General features: G+C 46.8%; 1 protein-coding gene across 4 annotated transcripts in view; it reads left to right on the forward strand.

The window, feature by feature from the left end:
• The first annotated feature begins 13,288 nt into the window (after window positions 1-13,288).
• The window catches only part of NAT10 (N-acetyltransferase 10), a 36,849-nt gene continuing 32,325 nt past the window's right edge, over window positions 13,289-17,812 (forward strand). The window contains exons 1-3 of one of the 4 annotated variants that reach the window (XM_073347919.1): window positions 13,289-13,502; window positions 15,727-15,849; window positions 17,659-17,750. In XM_073347919.1, coding sequence (XP_073204020.1) covers window positions 13,338-13,502; window positions 15,727-15,849; window positions 17,659-17,750 — 380 coding nt within the window. In that variant the 5' untranslated portion in view covers window positions 13,289-13,337. Of the gene's footprint in view, window positions 13,508-15,726; window positions 15,850-17,658; window positions 17,751-17,812 lie in introns of those variants that run through there. The other 3 variants (XM_073347918.1, XM_073347917.1, XM_073347920.1) reach the window with 3 other exon arrangements.

Genomic DNA, 17,812 nt, shown 5'->3' on the forward strand with positions numbered 1-17,812 from the left:
CAGAGAAAGTTAAACCCGCTCCTACATGCTCCCCGGCCAGATCCGAACCAGCTGGGAGCGTTGCTTCACCCTCTGTGGAGCAGAGGCAAGAAGCACAGCAGTCTCAAGGGAGAGACTCTGACAAGGGTAAGTGGTCTCCCACGAGATCCTTACCCTCTGTGTTGACAGCACCACAGGCAGGTGCCTCAGCCCTTTCTAAAGCCTCAGCCGTGGCTCCCACAGATCGCAGAGGCTGGAATCCAACCTCCTGTACCGGGAAGGTCTCCGTGGAACCAAGCGCTTCAGCTTTAAAAATAGCTGTGGTGCCGACCGCACGCTCTGCCCCTGTGCCGGGAAGAATGTTGGCACCAAGTCTGCCCCGGCACCAGCAGTGGACCCCTTGCAGGGCACCTCCAACAGACCCTTGGCACCGCTGACACTTTCAGTTTCAATTGCTAATGCGCTAGAGCACAGTCCAGGCTCAGCACAGCCCAGGGAGCAGCAGTAGCAGTTCCTCACTGAATGTGATCTATCAGTGTCACCTGAGCTTAACTCTCCACTCTGAAGAGTGAGTCCTGTGTATCCAGAAGAGCCGCTTTCACCACCTGAACTGGCTACCTTCACTGACAGCGAATCCAATATACAGCAGCAGACAGAGTTCTCCCCACCTGCCTCTTCTCCTCCACTGGACCCTCTTCCACCTCAGGCTACAGTCCTCAGCCACCATCCTCAGTTTCCCTACACTCTTCCCCCCTCCTCCCCCATGGACGGCACTTGGGTTCTCTTACCCTATGCCTTGGCCCCAGTGGTACCCTTGGCCACATCCTCCTCCTACTCAGACCTCTTCCACGAAACCACTACCTGCTTTTGTGCCTCGATCTCCAGCTCCGTCCACTTCTAGAGTACCTGAACCCCCTCCTGAGAATGAGCTACAAACCATATCCTGACTCACCGACCTCTAATTCTCCATCTGCTCCAGACAGAGCCCTCTTCCCCCCGCCTCCACAGAACATGGACGACTGTAAACAATTTCAAGAGCTTTTCAAGAGGGTGGCACTCAGTCAAGACATCCCCCTAGAAGAGGTTCAGGAGACACAACAAAAACTCCTTAGAATCCTCAACCCTCTGCATCCTCAAAGATCGTGCTTCCTATAAATGAAGCTCTCCTGGAACCAGCTGACACTCTGGCAAACTCCAGCTTCTTTATTACCTACCTGCAGAAAGGCCGAACGTAAATACTATGTTCCTGCTAAGGATCACCCACAACTGAACTCTCTCATCACGGATGCAGTTGCACAAAGGACGAAACAGCCACAATATTGGCCGACCCCACAAGACAAGGACCTTAAATGCCTTAACGTCTTGGGACACAAGATTTACACGTTCTCCACTCTACAATTCAGAATTGCAAACTACTCTGCAGTCCTCGCCAGCTATGAGTTTGATAACTTCAATAAACTTTTTGAATTTGTCTCCTACATTCCAGAGGATAGGAGAGTGGACTTTAAATCAATTCTGAGCGAGGGCCAATTGATTTCCAGAATGGCCCTACAAGCCTCTTTAGACACGGCAGACACAGCAGCCCGTAATACTGCAACTGCTGTGGTTATGGGCAGATCTTCATGGCTTTCTGCATCTGGCATCCCTAAAGATCTGCAGACCAAAGTGGAGGACCTCCCCTTTGATAAAGACAAAGTATTTTCTAAAAAAAAGATGAACTTCTTCAAAGTATGAAAGATTCTAGAGCGACACTGTGCACCATGGGTATTCACCCATCTCTTCCCAGGAGACAATGATACCAACCTTACCAAAGACCACGCACACAACAATTTTAATCATCGGCCTCAACCCAAATCATATGACATAAATAGGAATCGCTCTAGACCCCCTAAGCGCAGACAAAATCAAGCTCAAGCAACCACCTCCCACTTATCCAGGAATAAACAACAATTTTGAAACGTTAGTCAAGGGTCTGCTCAAACACCACTTGATTCCACAGCCTACTTGCCCATTTGGCCACCGCCTCCAGAGTTTCCAACATGCCTGGCAGCGTATTACACAGGATCGCTGGGTCCTCGAAATAGTTCAATCTGGTTACTCTATCCAATTCATATCCTATCCTCCTACCCTTCCCCTTCCCTCTCACGAGCACCTACTTTGCGTAGAAGTGGCTCACAGTTGGAACCTGTGCCGACGCAACATCGAGGGAAAGGATTCTACTCCCATTACTTCCTGACCCAGAAAAAGAACAGGATGCTTGTTTTCATATATTAATTCATCCAGCTCACAATCTGTCACAACCATTTTCAATATAGAGTTCTTCCTTTTGATCTCTCCACAGCGCCGAGAGTCTTTTCCAAAACTCTAGCCGTTGTCGAGGCTCACCTACACAAACATGGGATCACGCTTTTCCCTTACCTGGACGATTTCCTCATCAAAGGCAACTCCTGTGGTGAGACACTTCAAGCTACCATTTCACCATCTCCCTCTTTCACAACCTAGGCCTCCAAATAAACATCCAAAAATCCACCCTGACACCTATACAACAGATCAAGTTCATCGGAGCTCATCTCAACTCAAACCAGAGCAGGGCCTTGCTCCCATAGCACAGATTCCTCGCTATCATGCAGTTCATACGCACGCTCTCTATTTGTCCCAAGACACAGGCAAGAATCTGTCTATGGCTCCTTGGTCCCATGGCAGCCACCACCTTCATGGTCTAGTATGTCAGGCTACATGTGAGATGTCTTCAGGGCTGGCTCAATTTCAATTTCAAACCCAACAGACACATCTTAGGGATGCTGCTAAATTCTCCTCCCAGTGTTCTAGCTTCCCTACATTGGTGGACAAGACCAGAAAACCTCTGCATGTAGGTTTCCTTCCAGTAACAGTCCCCAATGCTCATGCTCACCACAGACGCTTCCCTAATCAGCTGGGGAGTGCATCTAGGGGGGGTACAAGGCTGGTGGTCTGCATCAGAGATGCACCTACACATAAATCTCTTAGAGCTCAGAGCAGTGAGGCAAGCATGCCTTCACTTTCTTCCCCTCATAAAGAACAAATCTATTCGGGTCTTAACGGACAACATAGCATGTATGTACTACATCAACAGATAAGGGGGAGCCCGATCACATTGCTTTTGCATGGAAGCCATCTGACTATGGAATTAGTGCATACAACATCAAATACAAATCATCACTTCCTACCTACTAGGCTGCCCCAACACTACTGCCAATGCACTCGGCAGACACTTCTCAACAGAACATGAATGGGAACTGCATCCCATAATACTTCAACAGTTCTTCTCCCTCTGGGGCACCCCGTCAGTAGACCTCTTTGCCACACGCCAGAATCAAAAACGTCAGCTGTTTCATTCCAGAGCGGGACTCGGGACTGCATCCCTAGGAGCATGGAACAACTCTCTCCTCTATGCCTTCCCACCAATCCCTCTGCTACACAGGGTTCTTCGGAAGATCATAGACGACAAGGCCCGGGTCATCCTTATTGCCCCAGCTTGGCCGAGACAGACGTGGTATCCTTATCTACTCCGCATGTCCTCCCATCATCCACGGGCTCTCCCCAACAGGCCAGATCTCCTTTCGCAGGACAATGGACCGGTTCTTCACCCCCAGCTCCAAAAGCTCCACCTGACAGCCTGGTTCCTTCATGGTTCCAAACCCATGAACTAGCCTGTTCCGAGCAAGTCCGATACGTTTTTTCCTGCACAGTAGAAAAGACTCCACTCGTAAAACTTACCTGTAGAAGTGGAAGCGATTTGTCCTCTGGTGCTCAGGTAATCACTTAACGCCCAATACGGTGACCCTCCCTAACATTCTAGACTACCTCGTGAGACTAAAACAGGACGGACTTTTGCTCAGCTCCATCAAAGTACACCTGGCGGTGCTTACCACCTTCCACGACCTGTTAGAAAGTTATTCACTCTTTACCCACCCCACCATAAAACGATTTCTCACAGGCCCGCAAAATCTCTACCCTGAAATTTACCCAACGGCAGCTACATGGAATCTTAACCTCGTTCTTCACGCTGTCGTGAAACCTCCATTCGAGCCTTTGGGTACCTCCTCTCTTCTCCCTGTGTCCATGAAGGTAGCTTTCTTAGTTGCAATAACATCAGCAAGGAGAGTAGGTGAAATAAGTGCCCTGATGGCCCATCCTCCCCACGCAATCTTCTCCAAAGACAAAGTCACTCTGAGACCACATCCTAAATTTCTCCCTAAGGTGGTATCCACCTTCAACCTTAACCAACTGATATACTTGCCTACTTTTTATCCCTAATCTCACAAGACTCCACACGAGGCATCCCTGCATACTCTCGATGTCAGGCAAGCAATTGCCTTTTACTTAGACAGGACTAAGCCATTTTGTAAATTTCCACAACTTTGTCTCCATCACCGAAAGATCAAAAGGTACGGCTATCTCTAAACAACATCTGTCCAAGTGGATCTCTGACTGCATCAGATCCTCTTACTGTATTCAAAATATTCAACTGCCCGAAGGCATTAGAACTCATTCCACTCGAGCTATGTCAATATCTGTTGCCTTCCTACATAACGTACCCATTTCTGACATCTGTAGAGCGGCGACATGGTCATCTGAACACACGTTTGCCAAACACTATGCTATCACGCAAGATACCACGGCAGACACCATAGTAGGCCATACAGTACTCTATACAGTACTCACTGCCGCATCTCCAAAATCCCACCGACCATAGTGGGTCCTGCTACACATTCACCTGGAGTGGAGCACCCACGGGGACAGCACTCGAAGAAGAAGAAGAAGGGGAAGTTACTCACCTTGCAGTAACTGAAGTTCTTCGAAATGTGTGTCCCTGTGGGTGCTCCATTCCCCACCCTCCTCCTCTGTACTTTGGAGTGCTAGTATAATTGCTCCACGGTAGAGAAGGAACTGAGGGGGGTGTGGGACGCAGGTGCTCAGGAAGATTCCAACAAGACGGGAGATACCAACGGAGCGCCTGCGTCCCTACCAGGACCCACTGACACCTAGAGTGGGGCACCCACAGGGACACACATCTCAAAGAACTTCAGTTACTGCAAGGTGTGTAACTTCCCCTTACCTTTGCTAATCACTATGCTCTCATCCACACTGCAGCGTCTGACACCAGATGGGGTAGAGCTGTCTTGTCAACAGCCTTCTTGCCTCATCCGAAGTCCCAACCACCCTAAGGGGTATTGCTTTTCAGTCACCTGAAGTGGAGCACCCCCAGGGACATCTCTTTCTCGAAGAGGTTACCCACCCTGTGCAGTAACTGACGTTCTTCAAGATGAGTGTCCCTATGGGTGCTCCACTGTCTGCTCTCCTCCCCTCTAGGTTGGAATTTGTAACACACTCCGTTGTAGAGAAGGAACTGAGGCGCCCAGGCTGTGCACATGCTATTAGAACTCTGACAGCTCGAGAGGCAGGCACAGCCCGTAGGATTACTGCTGCAGAAATCTCTGATCGAAGGGGCTGGGACGCACCTTGCCCTGAAGTGGAGCACCCATGGGGATGCTCATGTCGAACATCAGTCACTGGACTGGGTGAGTAACCTCCTCTTCAAGAGTGGATGCCAGATCTCCTGTTGCTGTGCTTCCGGCAGAAAGCTGATTCTTCGAGTGCTGTCCCTCTGGGTGCTACACTTCAGGTGTCAGTGACTCCTGGCACTGTCAGTCGGAGATTTACGGTAGTAGTGTCTGTGCGTGTCACATGTGCGCAGTAGGTGTCTTGCGGTGCCATTGGTGTCGCATCTAGCGCATGCAGGACCCGAGCGCTCCAGTTCCTTCTCAACCACCCTTGGCTGAAGACAGAGCTTAGGGGCAGAGTTCATTATTCTTGCCATTGTTCTCTTTTAAAAAAGAGAGCAGTTTAAACAGTCTTTAAAAAGTTATAGTTCATGTTGGTGCTAGTTTTAGGGGAAAAAAAGTTTACTTAACCAGTTTACCCTCCCCCCACCGGGGTCAGTTAACATCAGAGCTTTAAAGCTCCCCAGGCTTTAAGTGATGCAACTCTTGCCGTGAAGCAATACTTGTTTTGGACGGACACGCTTTGTGTTTCCAATGTCTTGGGGAGATACATATCCTGCAAAAATGTGCCCACTGCAGTAATCTGAAAGTGAGATCCTGGCGTGACCAAGATCTCCACTTGAAAATGATACTGATGGAGAAATCTCTCCAACCAAAGCCAGACCAACAGACCTTCCTCTGGCACCACCCCGCAGGAACAAGAAACGTGCCTTCCTCTAAAAGACCGAGAAAGAGGGTGCAGACGTCGCCGCAGAGAGCACTGCGGAAACATAGGCAGTCTCCTGCTAGGTCACTATCCCCGATGCTGACACAGGTTTGGGTGAGCACCTACGATGCTCCGGGCACTTCCAGCACTGCCAAGTCCCGAGCAAAGAAGACTGAGTTGGCCAGATGGCAAAATGCCTCCTCCACGGCACCGAACTCACCCTTAAGGGACCTGGTACTGAGTGTCTCCTCAGGCCCTAAGCCTCTGCCTTTGCACCGACATTGCAGTTGGCACCGACCGCACCAAATACATCAAAACCACATCTGAGGGCACCAACAAGAGCGTCCCCATTGGCGCCAATGGCACTGACATCAAAACTGCCATAGAATCTACTGCAACAGAGAGACTTGGCTGTGTCATTGGCACCGCTCTCCCCACTACTCAGTACCGAGGGCTCTCCTGTACATTAGAGGGGATCCCCATACTTCTCATGGCACGGTACACTTGTCTGATGATGATGTGTAGGAACCAGGCACTTTCTCACTGCACCACTCATCACTGAAAGACTGACAACCAGCCTGGAGCCAGATGGGTCATAAATACCCTTATCAGCTGGCTCAACCGTGGTATGGACTACTGTGGACATATATCCATCAATGGCCTTCCCAATGCAGTGGGCACATTGGGAACTGTGGGCAACTTACTGGGGTCTCCACTCCAGGCTACCCATGGCTCATAGAGATGAGCTGAGGTCTTACCCCATGTCTCCCACTCCACAGCCAACAGAGGCTCAGGATGTTGGGGATGACACAAACAGCCACTGATGAGGAAGTGACATCTCCTGCTTACAATTCTTCCTCCTCCCCGGATGAGGTAATCATGCTGCTACCACCTACCTTGGCGGATGACATCAAACAGTTCTAGGAACTCTTTAAGTGGGTCAGCCAAAGCCAGGACATCCTGTTGGAGGAAGTGCATACAAACCAACACAAGCTAGTACAAATCTTGTAACCTACATCTATTTCCAAAATCACTGTGCCCATCGATGATGTGATCTTAGAACCAGCGGAGACAGTCTGGCAAATACTGGCCTCAATTCCACTGACATGCGGAAGGGTGGATAGAAAGTATTATGTTCCCACCAAAGGGGCAGATTTCCTCATCTCACACCCAACTCTTTTTGGTGTTCTATGCTGCTAATCAATGTGGCAAACTACAGTTTTGATCGACCCCACGTGACAAAGAACACAAGAGGCTAGATCTCTTTGGACAAAAAATTTAGTCTTCGGTGACATTACAATTCTGAGTCTCCACCTACTCAGTCTTGCTGGCAAAATACAGTTATGATAATTATGGGAAACTCTGCTCATTCACAGCAGAGCTCCCCAAAGAGAAACAGTCACAATTCCAAGACATTGTAAATGAGGGCCAACTCCTAGCTAAAAGAGTCCTTCAAGCGTCTTTGGACGTCGTGGACATGGCAGCCAGAACCACGGCCACAGCCATAGTCATGCACCAGCCATCCTGCTTACAATCCTCTGGCTCTCTTGTTTGAAAAGAGCTTCTCTTTTCAAAGAGAACTCCAAACCCAGGTTGAGGACCTACCTTTTGACTGAGAGAAGCTCTTTTCAATCAAGACAGAAAAGGTGCTCCACTCACTCTTCGCACTTTGGAGGTCTACACTCCACCTGCGAAGAGAAGACTATGCCATTCAATCAGTCAAGACTCCAGGGCTGACGCCTAACCGTATTTTCCTCTACGACTCAAATGAACCTGAAGTCCCTCCTGTCTTCTGAGGAACACTGCTCTACAGTCACCTGAAGTGGTGCGTGCATGAGATGCGGACACAATGGCACTGTGAGACGCCGACTGTGCACATGTGACCCGCACAGACACTGCTACCATAAGTCACTGATAGGTGCCAGGATGCACCGACACCTGAAGTGGAGCACTCACAGGAGGACACATCTTGAAGAACCTCTGTTATTGCATAAGATGAGTAACCTTCTGTTATGCTCCTAAGTGCTATAGTTGTGATGCAGGTCATCTGTGTTTTATTTCTGAGAAAGTCACTTGACTTCCCTTCCTTCTACAGCTTCACAACCATAAAATTACTAAAACAAAACTTAAGTAGATGTGTATTGTAAATTGTTTTTAAAACTCTGACATCAAATCTGCAAAGGAGTCAATAAATGACCAAACATCTTTCAAGTGGAAGAGGCAGGACAGCTTGAAAAACACATTTCTGTCTTAAATTTTTGTAAAAGACTATTATATCAGTTGGTTTACTTTGTTTCACCATTCTTTGGGTAGAATTAGTTTCACTGTTCCCTTGCCTGGATTGTTTCACCCTGGCTGGAAAGACTCTTGTGTATCAGGGGGTGTACAAAGAAACACATTTTTAAAAATTGGGACATAGAATCGTAGAAATGTAGAGTTCATCCCCCCTGTGCTGAGGTAAGACCAAGTAAACCGAGACGATCCATGACTGGTTGTTGTCAAACCTGTTATAAACATCCACTGATGGGGATTCACAACCTCTCTTGGAAACCTATTCTAGTACTTAGCTACGTTTATAGTGAGAAATTTTTTTCTAATATCTAAACTACATCTTCCTGGATGCAGACTAGGCCCATTACTTCAGTGGAGATGGAGAACAGTTGATCGCCCTCTTTATAATAGTCCTTAACGTATTTGAGGACTGTTATGTTCCCCCTCAGGCTTCTTTTTTGAAGACTAAACATGCTCAGTTTTTTAAAACTTTCCTCCTAGGTTAGGTGTTTCTAAGCCTTTTATCATTTTTGTTGTTTTCCTCTGGACTCTCCAGTTTATCCACATCTTTTCTAAAGTGTGGTGCCCAGAATTTCACACTGAACGCCAGCTGAGGCCCCACCCGTGCCAACTACAGCAGGACCGTTACCTCCTGTGTCTTATACACCTGTATTAATGCACCTCAAAATATTAGGCTTTTTCACAACTGCATCAATTGTTGACTCATTAGATGAGAGACCCTATATCTCTCAATCTTTTTCAGCAGTACTACCACATAGCCACTTATTCCCTATTTTGTATTTTTCTTTCCTAAGTGTAGTACTTTACACTAGTTTTCAGTGAATCCTTTAATTTTGTTTTGAATTCAGATATAATATTCAAGTAGTAGAAACTTGGAATATTGTAGGTTTAAAAACGTGTGCAACACACAAACCCCTACCACATTTCATAATTGAAGTTGTGTTCTAGCAAACCCATGTATGGTATATTTGTCTACAGTGAGCAAGGGGCATGCCAGGGCCCAGTGTGTCTCTTTGGTCTAGCTGACCAAGAGCACTGTCCCCTTCTGTGTAGGTATTGAGCCCAACTCTGGGATGCATTTACCCACGAACCAAGACCCTTCTCGGTACAGCAGCTGCCCTCCTGCCTTGTGCTAACAGGGCTTGCATGCACCTGCAGAGGGGCTATGCTTTGTGAGGCAAGTGTCTGCTCAAAACAAAACCCCCTGAGAATTTTCACCTTCTTTGTGGTTTGCTGTGGGGTGAAAGTGAGATAGACATCCCTCCAGGTGTGTTTTCTCTCAGCCAGCCCAAGCAGCCAGAGCTTCCCTTCCCCCTTGCTTGCAGTTGGGGAGCATGGCTCCCTATAGGGTTCCCTGAGGCATATCCTGCTTCTCCTTCCCTATTGTCCAGGCTTTGAGGAATTCCTCCCCCAGAGCTCAAACTACTGCTGTTACCCCTAGCTCCTTGACTTTGCTGCCTCCCTCCCCCCCATAGGCTTGGGATTGGAGAAGGAAGGAACCCCTCTCACTAGATCAAGCTGATGGGCTCCTGTAACCTTGACCCTACCCTACGCTTGGAAAAGGGCAGCATCTCCCTTCTGATCCAGGAACCCAAGCGGCTGCTCTCAGTCCCGGCTCCCTCTCTGCTTCTGGTGGAGCAGTGTGGCCACAGGACGGTACCTGGGTCTAGAAGACACAGACAAAGGGAATGCAGTAGATCTAATTTACGTTGATTTCAGTAAGGCATTTGATACAGTTCCACATGGGGAATTATTAGCTAAATTGGAAAAGATGGGGGTCAATATGAAAATTGAAAGGTGGATACGGAATTGGTTAAAGGGGAGTTCTACAGCGGGTTCTACTGAAAGGTGCACTGTCAGGCTGGAAGGAGGTTACTAGTGGAGTTCCTCAGGGATCAGTTTTGGGACCAATCTTATTAAATCTTTTTATTACTGACCTTGGCACAAAAAGCGGGAGTGTGCTAATAAAGTTTGCGGATGACACAAAGCTGGGAGGTATTGCCAATACAGAGAAAGACCGGGATATCCTACAGGAAGATCTGGATGACCTTGTAAACTGGAGTAATAGTAATAGGATGAAATTTAATAGTGAAAAGTGCAAGGTCATGTGTTTAGGGATTAAAACAAGAATTTCTGTTATAAACTGGGACCACATTACTTGGAAGTAACAGAGGAGGAGAAGGACCTCGGAGTACTGGTCAATCACAGGATGGCTATGAGCTGCCAGTGTGATATGGCTGTCAAAAAAAGCTAATGCGGTCTTGGGATGCATCAGGCTAGGTTATACAAGGCACTGGTGAGACCTCATCTGGAATACTGTGTGCAGTTCTGGTCTCCCATGTATAAGAAGGATGATTCAAACTGGAACAGGTACAGAGAAGGGCTACTAGGATGATCCGAGGAATGGAAAACCTGTCTTATGAAAGGAGACTCTTAAGAGCTTGGCTTGTTTAGCCTAACTAAAAGAAGGCTGAGAGGAGATATGATTGCTATCTGTAAATATATCAGAGGGATAAATACTATGGAGGGGGAAGAATTATTTAAGATCAATACTACCGTGAACACGAACAAATGGATATAAACTGGCCATCACGAAGTTTAGACTTGAAATTAGACAAAGGTTTCTCACCATCAGAGGAGTGAAGTTCTGGAACAGCCTTCCAAGGGAAGCAGTGGGGGCAAACACCATATCTGGCTTCAAGACAAAGCTTGATAAGTTTATTGGAGGAGATGATATGAAGGGATAGCCTAATTTTGGCAATTAATTGATCTTCGACTACTAGCGGAAGATATGCCTAATGGCCTGTGATGGGATGTTAGATGGAGTGGGATCTGAGTTACTACAGAGAATTCTTTCCTGGGTGTCTGGCTGGTGCATCTTGCTCACATGCTCAGGGTTTAGCTGATCGCCATATTTGGGGGCCGGAAGGAATTTTCCCCCAGGGCAGATTGGCAGAGGCCCTGGGGTTTTTCGCCTTCCCCTGCAGTGTGAGGCACGGGTCACTTGCTGGAGGATTCTCTGCACCTTGAAGTCTTTAAACCACAATTTGAGGACTTCAGTAGCTCAGACATAAGTTAGAGGTTTGTTACAGGAGTTGCTGGGTGAGATTCCACGGCCTGCATTGTGCAGGAGGTCAGACTAGGTGATCATAATGGTCCCTTCTGACCTTAGTCTATGATTCTAGGTCAGGCCCCAGGTAGGCAGTTCCTCCTTACAGTGTCCTCTGAGTTAATGTATAAAACACCTGCATTTTATGGGAACTATAGCATCTACTTTTTAAAGTAATTATCCACTTAAGCCATCTATGTTAGTTATAAATGCAATTTAACATCTGAAAGAGCCTGTATCCTGTGATCTCCCCGTTCTATGCCGCCAGTGAGCAGCATACAGACCAGTTTGTGGACTTTAAAATGTTTGCTATCTTTTCTGCATTTATTGTTTAATTGGGTGGTATTTCTTATATTCTAGAAAGTAGGTAACAGCTTGTAAAAATCAAACTTTTCAATAGGGTAGTGATCATTTTATGAGTTGTTGCCTAGTCTTGCACTTGCGAAATAGTGGTGTAACTTATAAAAAATATTTAATGTTCCTTATTTTTTCCCCTGTACTTCTAAACTTCATCTTTATTTTGTGCTAATTCTACATTCAAAGAGCTGCCAGGAGTTAAAAAAAAAAAAAAAACCCACACAATCTCTGCCATCCACCTTGTATATTTCTTAAGCTGCTCCTTTCTCACCCCTTCTCCCCTCCCCGCTTCTGTCTGATGTAAATTTTTTAAAACTTCCTGACTTTTTTGTGAATCAGGGTCTAGCTGTGCAAACTGTTACAGCTGGAGGACAAAAATGGGAGTGAGGTAATGCTTAAGCGTGCTCTATACAGAAAGCTGGACACTCACACACCTTCCCTTGCGTTTACTTTTTCTCCTCATAATACAATAACAAAGGACATTCAATTAAATTTAAAGGGACTTAAAATGCATCTTTTTAGATTCCCCTTGGGGTAAGGGCGATGAGGCCCTTACCCTCCCTGATCTAGTGCTCCTAAAGTGGGCCGGGGCATTCTGCACTCCCTCTTCTAAATAATAATCCTTTGTGTTGCTCTTGACCACCAAAGAGTATTCATATACCCCAAGTACCAAATTTTAAACAGCAGCGCACTATGTAACTAGTACTTGCACCTGTACCCAGAAAAGGCAATATCCCCTCTGGAGGGAATTCAGTATATCTGCCTAACCGGTTCAGCCATGCTACCCTCTCCCTCTTCACTTCATAGCCGGCGTAGCGCTCCAGCTGCCCCGTGTCCCTTGACGGGTCGGGTGTGTATGTCTATACTGCCCTTAGAGTTAGACACCCACGGCTGGCCTGGGCCAGCTGGCGGGCTAAGGGGCTGTTTAACCGGTGGGGCTGTTCGGGCTCCGGCTGCAGCGTGAGCTCTGGGGCCCCCCTACCTCGCAGGCTCCTGGAGCCCGGCTCTTTACACGGTAGTTAAACAGCAGCCCCTTAGCCCGAGCTGGGGCCAGGCCTGGGTTTTAAAAGCTGTGTCCACCTCCCCGGAAACAGCCTAGAAACTGCGGCGCGGAGCTGCCTCCCCCCTGCCGCAGCGGGATCCCCAGCGTGGGTCGCGCCCCCTCTCTCTGGTCGCCCTCCCGCTGCTCCCTGGGCTGCCAGCGGTTTGCCCCTCCTGCGCCTTCGGTGCTCCCGCCCCGACACCGCCCCTCCCTCCCGCCCCGCCCCGCCCCGCCCCGCGAGCCGCCGCCGGGAGGCGCTGCCCAGTGCGGGCGGACTCCGGGCAGAGCCGTCAGCAGAAGTTACCGCGCATGCTCCGCTCACCGCGCCGCCTCCCCGCCTCGCCGAGTCCTTCCTCCCCGGGCCGCCTGCCACGTGGGGACGGAGCCGCGCTGCCGGAGGCCGGCTCGCTGCTGGGGCCGGAGCTGCGGAGCAGTCGCCTCCGCGACCCGGGGTGTCCCCCGCCGCCGGGCTCGGTGAGGTGCGTGCGATGGAGGTAGTCGGGAGGGCCCCCGAGCCCTGTTGTCAGCGATGGTTTGTCATGTGGCGGGGCGTGGGCAGGGGGCTGCGGAGTTGGGAGGCGTGGGTGCGTTTGCCCCTGGAGCCGTTTGTTCCTCCTCTTGTCGGCTGGAGTTTTGGAAATGAAAATATGAGAAGTTTCTGCCATGTGGCTCGCATCAGTTAGCCTGGCGGCCATGATCTGTGCGTGTGATGTACTTCACCGCCCAGCCCTTTACAGCCTCCTTCCCCCAACGCTTTCACAAGCCTCTGTATTTTCCTGGCGCCCCCATCCCGTGCTTCTCCGGACTCTTTCTCCCTTCCTGCTCCGGGGATGCTCCGGTTTCCTGTTTTCCCGAGCAATCTTGGTCTTTTCTTTCTCCCCTTTCCCACACTCGTTCTTCCGAACCAGCCCCAGTCCTATGTTAAACTCGGGATTCATTCCTAAATTCATTCCCATACAGCTTTCCTTGCTCCTTCCCCCCCCCCCCCCCCCGCTTTACGTGCGGATCAGAGGGCCTGTGTCGTTTTGCAGTCACAATAGTTGTTGTGTCGTTGGACACCTGGCATCTTGTTTTTGTTTTGTTTTCTGAAGAACATATTCTGATTTTATGGAGGTGTTTAGTCACCTTGGAATATGAAAATTACAGCAGGGAGCAGCCCAAACAGGCAGAGGATGGACTAGGTTGGGGTTCTCAAACGGGGTCATGACTTTTCAGGGTGTCATGTGGTTATTACATGGGGGGTCGCGAGCTGTCAGCCTCCACCCCAAACCCTGCTTTGTCTCCAGCATTTATAATAGTGTTAAATATAAAAAACATGTTTTTAATTTATGAGCATGGGGGTCGGGAGTCACACTCAGGCTTGCTATGTGAAAGGGGTCACCAATACAAAAGTTTGAGAACCACTGGACTAGGTGATCAAATAGCCCTTTTCTGTCACTTCTGCTTCAGAGAAGCTTTTAAGGATCTGATGTGTGTGTATGCACACGTGTGTACACTTGGAGAACAAAAAGGATACAATCTTTACAATTTCGGGTAGACACAATGGGTCTGGGAACCTTTTTGCAGCCCATCAAAACAATGTATTGCCTATTGGCTGAACTACCTCAGTGCTGCTCTTCATTGGCGTTAATAATCCTTTAGCTCACTGACTAGAGGTCTAAGTTTCGGAAATGAACATGCAAGAACTTTCGTCCATCTGGATATGATCAGCTGACAGTCATGGCCTGTGTGTGTGTGTATGTGACTACACATAGTTAAAGCATGGAGTAAATATTGAGCCATTGCTTATTACGCTGTCCTGCAATAGTGTTCAAAAAGCACTGCTAAACTAATGGTTGGCGATGGGGCAAGTCCAGCATCTCAAAAAACATTAGAGCTGTATACCATTGGAAGTGAAATCTCAGTTTTTCCAGCAGCATACTGCATTGATTTTAGTCTTGTCACCCAATGAAGTACCTAAACATAAAATGACGTTTTGATTATGCTCTTCATCCTTTCCTGTACTTCCCAAAATATTACTGAAGTTACTCTTTTGGTAACCTCAGGAGCCAGAAAGTGATTCTGTGACTCTAATACAACTTTAATAGCCATTTCCTCTTTGAGAACTTGGAACCCTGCTTTCCACTGGAGTAAATCCTTAATCTGTAACTAGTGCTTTGTGAAATAACAGCTGCTTAAATCTTGTGATGAGAGTGGAGGAGAAAAAAGCAACATGGTAATCAGAATAAGGTGATTGTAAGATCTAATATTTTATTATCTTAGTGACTTTGCTGGAACAATACAAAAACATCCAGTACTGTGAACAGAAGGTGCTGCCTTGCTCGTTAAAGATAACTATTTACAAGTGAAACCCAGTGTTGGAAAAATGCTGTCTGCTTTTTAATTGTATGACAAACCCTTCTGAGTTATTGCACTGTGTTAAATGTTTCTTTAACATCATTCTAATGTAAACAATTTCCACCAGAAATTGTCAAATTGCTTTTTTTAAAATCAGATACTTAAAAAACAAAAACATCAAATCTGTGATTGTGTTGGAAGGTAGTGTCAGAATGAAAAAAGCAAAGAATATATGATGTAAAAATCTCAACCATCTCATGAAAGCTTTGGGCATCTTATGTTCTTGGCACCACTGTACATCCTAAACTGAAACACGCTGTTGTAGGTCTGAGACTGGCTAACTTTTGAAAAAACTTTTCAGGCATTTTCACTAATCATGCAGCGCAAGAAGGTAGACAATCGCATTCGAGTGCTAATTGAGAATGGAGTGGCTGAGCGACACAGAACACTTTTTGTTCTAGTTGGAGACCATGGCAAGGATCAGGTAACTATCAGCCTAGGACCAGATATTTTCAGTGGCTCTTTTTAGTTAATGTACAGTCTGAGTCTAGAGCAGTGGTTCTTAACCCACAGCCCAATCAGCACACAGCTCTGGCCCATGTGACATCCTCAGGGCCACACAGGTATATATATATAGTGTGTGGATGTGGCCCACATAACACATGGAGAGCTGAATACATGGCCCACAATGGTAAATAAGTAGAGGTATAAATAATTTGCACCTTTCATAAGGAAAGAAACTAATTTCTAGAGTAGCAGAGATGAGAATCTTATCTGACAAGTAGACATTGAGTTAGTATATTTACAGAAAAAATTCTCTAAAAATGAACAGTATACTATGTATTGTACCTAATAAGGATGTAAATGCTGTAGAGTGTGATATTTATGTTCGGACAAACCATGAAATAATAGAAACAAGGATTATCAATAATGCTTGGAAGGATGTAAATATTAAGCATCATCTGCTATTTTAAAAAAGCTCAGGAAAGAAAATAAAGCAGGTAAAATAAAGAAGAATCTGAACTCTTTCTAAAGGAAAAAGACACTACTCCCTAACAAGGCTGGTGAGAGTTTCCCCTTCATTTAATTTAAAGTGGTAAAATTATCCTAATTTTCTCCTACAAATTGTCACTTTTGTGACTCAAGCCAGGTGTTATCTATCCAGTTATCTTGCAAGGCTCACCACAGTAGAAATCCTGCTGGAGTAATTTGTAGAGGCAACATTGTATGGAAAGATTTCGCCCATACATCTTCCCCTTTGGGCTCTCAGTGGATGTTCTAGTGAGAGAGAATGGTGAGCACTGCCCAAATTCAGACACCCCCATCTACTATATAGGGGTGGAATGTGCTGCCTCTGCAATGCTGCTGTTGTGTGCTGATGCAGGTTTCAAGAGACATGGGGAAAAGTTACCTTTGTTTAAAAGTCTGCCTGTGCAATAGATGATGAAGGCCTTGTCTAAACGCAAAAGTTGTATAGTTTTAAATATGCTGCTACTATACTATGCTCTAATATAATTCAGGTGGCGCAGACCATCTCCTCAGTATAGACTCATTTATAGCTTATTCCTATAGAGAAAGGAGAATAAACCATACCAGTATAAAGCACCTTTATAGTAATACAACCCCTAATGTGGATGCACTTATACTGGTATAACTCAACTGATTAAAAAAAAATGGCACCCCTGATTGACAGCTTGTACACACCGTTTGTACACCAGGCCTAAATAAGTGGTTACAAACAAGTTATTTGGAAAGAGACACCAGTTTGTCTAGTAACTAGTTACCCATCCTTTCCTCCTTTATGCAGCGTGTAGCTAGACATTCAGCATACGTACAAACCTCGTGATGTTTGAGATTCATCTGCTTTGTAAGCAGAATGCTTTTTTTCTATGTCAGCTATGTTTGTAAAATATGGCAAAGTGGAACTATATAGGAAGGAATAATTGAAGCAAAAATTGGTAGCCCTCACTTTGCACAGTTCTGCTTTAATGGCTTGATGGGTTTGCACTGTCCTTCCAGACTTTAGAAAGGATTCCCTTTCCCAGCAATTCTGCTCCAGGTTATAATCTGTAGCATGTCTTATATGGGGTTCATGTTCTGATGTTTTGGGGGTCAGTACAAGGTGCTGGATGTGAGTTGTGCCATCTGTTACCTCCTGCTAATACTGAGAACTTGTACAATATGAGTCTATCTCAAAAATCTGATATTTTCCACTTGGGATCTAAAAAAATGTTTCACTTCATGATTATCTCCTCTCAATGCAGCAGTGATTAATGTGCCTCTGTTTTGATAGGTGGTTATACTCCACCACATGCTATCTAAAGCAACTGTGAAGGCCAGACCCTCAGTCTTGTGGTGTTACAAGAAGGAGCTGGGCTTTAGCAGGTAAGAGGTTTTTGTCTTTCACTCTTTGTGGGGAGTCTAATTGCACTCCAAGTTGTGAAGCT

The sequence above is a fragment of the Lepidochelys kempii genome, chromosome 6, assembly GCF_965140265.1.
Source record: "Lepidochelys kempii isolate rLepKem1 chromosome 6, rLepKem1.hap2, whole genome shotgun sequence".
Classification (NCBI taxonomy): domain Eukaryota; kingdom Metazoa; phylum Chordata; order Testudines; family Cheloniidae; genus Lepidochelys; species Lepidochelys kempii.